Here is a 5,818-nt window from a genome sequence, read left to right as displayed (position 1 = left end):
AGCCAATTGTGTGGGTGCTTGCTGGTGTTCTGGTGTGGTTTGCTCCTTTTTTCCTATCAAACATCATGTATAGTCCTTATCTCTTCTCCTTCTTTTGTTTGTATTTTACTTTCTTGTACCTCCTCAAATCTTCAGCTTTTATATATGACCTATTTGTGTTAAGTGCCATAAAACTCTAACAAAAACTAAAAACTGAAATACCCCCTCCAATGTTGAGACAGTTTGTCTATGTCTCCCTGCAGGTTCCCTTACATTACTACAACATGTACCCAAATATCACCAACGATGGAAGACGGATATTTTCAGGTATTGCAAATCTTGTCTGGCCTTCCTCTCTGTCACTTTCCTGCTATTTTTAGAATTTTTGTTTAACGCCTCTTCCTATACAGACTGTTTTAGGAGTTCACGCAGACTCGATGTTGAAGGCGGGTGATTGGCGGGCGCTCTGGTATGGTTTGCTCCTTCTTTCTTATCAAACCTCTATCGTTCTTATCTCACCTCCTTCTTTTCTTCTTATGATACTTTCATGCCGCACTTCTAATCTTCAGCACTTGTGTAACTTATTTATGTGGCAAGTGCTGTAAAACTCTTGCCAAAGCTAAAAGCTAAAGAGTGAAGGAAAAGTATCATGATCATTTCATCGTAATATGGAACAAGGTTAAGCGTACAGACATTTAATATCTCACGCTAAAGAAAAAAATCTGTGATTTTATCTCTGGCATAACTTGTTAGACTCACCCATCATATCTCTCTCGACTCATCTCTAAATATAGAACAGCTCATCTTTCATATTACGTATGATGTATCTTAATACAGAACAACTCTCCTACCATAGGTCTCACAGTGTATCTAAATGTGGAATAGCTCACCAGTTATCTATCTCTCACGATGTATCTAAATATAATAGAACAATTCACTTGTCATATCTCTCACAATGTTTGTTTCCTCCTAATCTTCTATATTTTGTTTTCCTCATCTATGCTTTTTCTTCCCTAATAGTAATTCCTAAATATAAAATAGCTCTCTCCCCATGACGCACACCCCCCGCCGTGTAACATTTCCCTCTCTCACTCTCTCTCGGACAGGCATGGTGACGGCCGCGGACGATGTGGTGGGCCGACTGGTCAAGGTGCTCAAAGACAGGGACATGTTTGATGACACCATCTTCTTCTTCACTGCCGATGTGAGTCATTTATTTATTTATTTATTTACATTTATTTATTTATTTATACATTTTTTATTTATTCTTTTATTTTTAAACCTATTTTTTTTTTTGGGGGGGGGGGGATTGTTCGTTTTGAGGAGTTTTCAAGGCTCTCAACCCATTATACTGACTCTGTCCTGTCAGAGATGGATATTCAATTCAGAGGTCCCCCCCTCTTCAATAACCTTATAGTGTTGATAGGGGTGTCAAACCCATACACACACATCAATGTCTCGTGTAAGGATTTCTACAAAATGGTGGCTGGATATCGTACCATATCTCACTGATTATTTTTGGTTGTGCTGATGTCTCATTTTGATCACCTCTATAGAAAGGTCAGTTTGTTAGTGTTTGAGCGCTTAACCAGCTGCTTGCACTGCATACTTCCTGGGAAGCTGAGAATGTTTCTGAGTGTTCTATGGTCTGCTGGGGTAATAAAATAGTGTAAAGCGCATAGAGCTTGCTTTCGAGTGGGGACATGCGCTATACAAGCTACAAATGCTATTTATTATTTGTTATTAAAGGTACTGTCCCATATCACACTGGTTACTTTTGTTCGTATTGACGTCTTGTGCGGTCACCTCCACAGAATGGTGGCTGGATACCGTACCACGGGAACAACTTCCCACTGAGGGGAGGCAAAATCACCATCTGGGAGGGTGGCACCCGCGTGCCTGCTTTTGTGCACGGGAAACCTCTACAGAAGACTGGAGTGAGATATGATGGGTAAGCTGTTCTATATATGGAAACATTGTGGGTGGTATGACAGGTGAGCTGTTCTGTATTTAGATACTTCGTGGATATTATGACGATGATGATGATGACACTGATAACAGTGATAGTGATGGCATTTCATAATGCATTGTCAATGATGATGACTACATAAGCATTGTAATAACATTTTTAAAAGTGTTGATTGGGGTGTAAAACTTCTACAATTACATTCTATTATGATGACTGCGATCATAATGTTGGCAATGATGGTGATTTAGTAAACAAAAATAATGTTAATAGTGGCTTTGGTAATGATGTTGCTAATATTAATGATGTTGTCAATGATAATGACAATGATGCTGAGGATTCTGCTACTTGTGTGTGTTTCAGACTGATGCATGCAGTCGACTGGTTCCCCACGATTCTGGAGGCAGCGGGAATAAGTTACTCTGGTGAGGTTTTGTTGTGTCTTTTGGAGAGGATGGGGGGATGGGAGGGGTCAAAGGTGTGTTCGTTTGAGTGTTCATGTGGCTTCTGTTGGAATGTTTACATGTGCGTGTTTGTGTGTGTATGTGTGACTATTATGGCTTTGTTGATATAGTACTCTAAAAATTTTACTTGTCTTTAATTCACATAACCTTTCTCTACTCTGCAATTGGGCATTTTCAAAAAGTTCAGAAGCATATTTGTCATTTTACTTGTGATAAAACATACCTGTACTACCAACTCTTAGTCTCTTACTGATGTCATATAATAATTTTACTTGTTATAGATCTGGATAGATAACAACAAAAACACTGGATTAATAATCGCGTAATGGATTGCTCTGGTCCAACAATTTCCCTGGGTGGCTGGTGGGCGCTCTGATATGGTTTGCTCCTTCTTTCCTATCAAGCATCTATCGTCATCTCTCCTCCTTCTTTTCTTTGTATGTTACTTTCTAGCAACACCTCTAATCTTCAGAACTTTATGACCTAATTGTGCTGCAAGTACTGTAAAACTCTCACTACAACTAAAGCACAATATCCTTGCCTGTGGCCGCCCAGACCCGCACAGAGACGGGATCAGCCAGTGGCAGTCCATCACGTCACTGTCCGCCTCCAGACGCTCCGAGTTTGTCTACAACCTGGACAACTACACCACTCCCAACCAGGGACACGCAGCCATCAGGTGAGTCACGCTGTAGTATAATAGTCATATTATGAGTCACCACGCCGTATAATAGTCATATCATGAGTCACAAAAATTGTATCAAAGTCATGTGGTGAGTTACAGTGTCGGGCCTGTGTGGTGAGTCATGCCATATCAGGGCCATGTTGAATAGGTTAGCAGTGAGTGTTTGGATTATGTGTGAATGTATTGGGACATAGATGTGTGTAAATGAGCGAATAGGTTAGTGTTTCGGATTATGTGTGAATGTACTGTGACACAGAAATGTGTGTGTTGAATAGGTTAGTGTTTGGAATATGGGTGAGTTGAGTGTGTTGTGTGACACAGATGGGTGTATGACGAGTAGGCTAGTGTTTGGGTTGTGTGTGCAGAAATGTGTGTGTGTTTGTGTGTGGATTATGTTAGCGCTTGGGTTATGAGTGTGTTGCAACATAGAAATATCTGTGTGTGAAATATATATATATATATTATATATATGTAAGCATTTAGTATTTAGGTCATTGGTGAGTGTATTTCTGGTTACAGAGTGGGTGACTTCAAACTGATCGTAGGTTACCCCGGCCTGTACAACGACTGGTACAAACCGGAGGAAGACTGGCCGGGACCCACGCCCAGCTCGGACTACTCGGACCTGGACTTACAAATGGACCCTCACACCTACTCCAACTGGACCAAGTTCAGGGGTCTCTACAACATCAAAGGTGAGGGATGGATGTGGGGAGGGGGGGGGGGGTAGCGGGTGCTCTGGTGTGGTTTGCTTCTTCTTTCCTATCAAACATCTATCGTCCTTATCTCCCCTTCTTCTTTTTTATGTTTGTTACTTTCTTGTAACACCTCTAATCTTCTGGCGCTCATATGACCTTATGCAGTGGCGAGCGCCGTAAAACCTCTACTAAAACTAAACAAAGGGGAGGGATTTTTTTTTTGGCCCGGGGGGGGGGGGGGGGGGGAGTGGAAATGAAAGCAGATGAAAGTACATGACTTTAGAACAGGGAAGGAGGTGGAAGGAGAACATTTTCAATAAAAAAATTTTTGCCAGCACTGTTAGGGTTTGAACCCAGTACCTTTTGAATAAGAGGCAAACACCTTACCTCTAGACCACATGAGCCCCTTCTTGTAAGAAACTCAATTACTGGTACTATGTGTTGTATGTGTATGTGTATTACTCAGATTACCAATATAAACACAACTTGTAGCTCACCACAATATGTTGTTTGTGTGTATGTGTATTATACAGATGAACTATTTATGAACACAAAACTTGTACAATACCCTCTAACCACAATATGTTGTGCGTATGTGTATTTCACTGATTACTCGTATGAACACAACATTGTGTAAGAAACCCTCTAACAGTGGGCGACACTCTAACCACAATATGTTGTGCGTATGTATTTTACAGATGACCCGTACGAACACAACAACTTGTACGACAAACTCCCAGAGGTTGTAGAAAAGCTCAAAGCGCGGATGTCCCACTACTACACAATGATGGTGCCGGCTAACTACCCACCCAATGACCCCAAAGCTGACCCCAACAACTTTGACCTCTGGTGGCAGCCAGGCTGGTGTTGAGAGGTCAAGAGGTCATCTCTGTGCTCACTGAGGAGGTGTATTTGTCACACCTGACGTATTTGTGAGCACTCTTTGCGTACTGTTTTCTGAGAGGAATCCGAAGATTATAATCACCCAAAATCATATTGTTGAGATGGGAAGAGGCAGTATTATTGTTGATATTGTTACTGGTATTATTTCTAATGCTATGATCTCTATTATTAATGTTACAGTTGCAATATTTGTATTATTGGATTTTATTTTAAAATTTTTCATTTTTGACAGACTGTCAGAGCAGGTGATAAACTTATATTTATATTCATTGTTATAATCATTTATGAAATGCTTCCTTTCTAATGTCTTTTGGCCTGGCTACTGAAGTAACATTATATTTTTCTGGTCATAGTAGACTTTATTTAACTCGTAAATCTCGTTACCATAAAAGGATTTCATATCCCAAGGGTATTTTTTTCTACTTTTTAGTCTATGCACTGTTAATTCCGTAACATGAAATCTGCTTAGCTCAAAGAAATTCATTGGTTAAGGGAAGTTCATAATAATATTATCAGGTTTTACTATGTGAGAGATACTGGACTTCAGATCAAGTGTGATGTGATTGAGAAGAAAACAGAAGGTTTTACTGTGTTTGCTGAGTGTTAGTTCTCTGTGACTGGGGAAATTTGACCTCTGGGCCAATCTTTCCAGTTTAATGATGTCATGAGTGCAAAGAAAATTGTGTTGCTTGTTTTGAGATTTTTGTTTTTAACCCATGCTTTTTGTTTAATTGTTTCAAGTAATGATACTGTGTATAGTAACTTCACCTGATTATAAAAATCTCTTTACTGATCTGTGGAAGTACCTTATGCTGACTCTGTAGTTTAAAGTGCCATACTCTGTCTACTTTTATGTTTTCTATTTCAAAGAGCAATAATTTTTTAATTGCCCTGTTAAAAATCTTACTTCTTGTTTAAAGGTGCTACTCATGGCCAGTAATCTTTTAATTTTACTTTCTTCAGATTCACTTTTTGATAGCTTTAAGTTTGAGATGTTTTTGTTTTTCAATTGGGGATTCATTTACATTATCTTGTAGTCCACAAACGGGAAGGTTGGAGAACAGTCAATCTCCTGTGACGTTGGCCTTCCCTTGCTACAAGTGTATGCAATATTCTTGGGGGG

General features: G+C 39.7%; 1 protein-coding gene across 1 annotated transcript in view; it reads left to right on the top strand.

Annotated features, from left to right (window-relative positions):
* LOC101852941 (arylsulfatase B) overlaps positions 1-5,818 on the top strand; it is a 12,965-nt gene extending 7,147 nt beyond the window's left edge. The window contains exons 6-12 of the mRNA XM_013085223.1: positions 222-306; positions 1,086-1,183; positions 1,794-1,930; positions 2,309-2,370; positions 2,965-3,088; positions 3,614-3,789; positions 4,491-5,818. Coding sequence (XP_012940677.1) covers positions 222-306; positions 1,086-1,183; positions 1,794-1,930; positions 2,309-2,370; positions 2,965-3,088; positions 3,614-3,789; positions 4,491-4,663 — 855 coding nt within the window. The 3' untranslated portion in view covers positions 4,664-5,818. The remainder of the gene's footprint in view (positions 1-221; positions 307-1,085; positions 1,184-1,793; positions 1,931-2,308; positions 2,371-2,964; positions 3,089-3,613; positions 3,790-4,490) is intronic.

Source organism: Aplysia californica, unplaced genomic scaffold (assembly GCF_000002075.1).
Source record: "Aplysia californica isolate F4 #8 unplaced genomic scaffold, AplCal3.0 scaffold00358, whole genome shotgun sequence".
NCBI classification, from domain to species: Eukaryota; Metazoa; Mollusca; class Gastropoda; order Aplysiida; family Aplysiidae; genus Aplysia; species Aplysia californica.
This window is presented reverse-complemented; position numbering and strand designations above follow the sequence as displayed.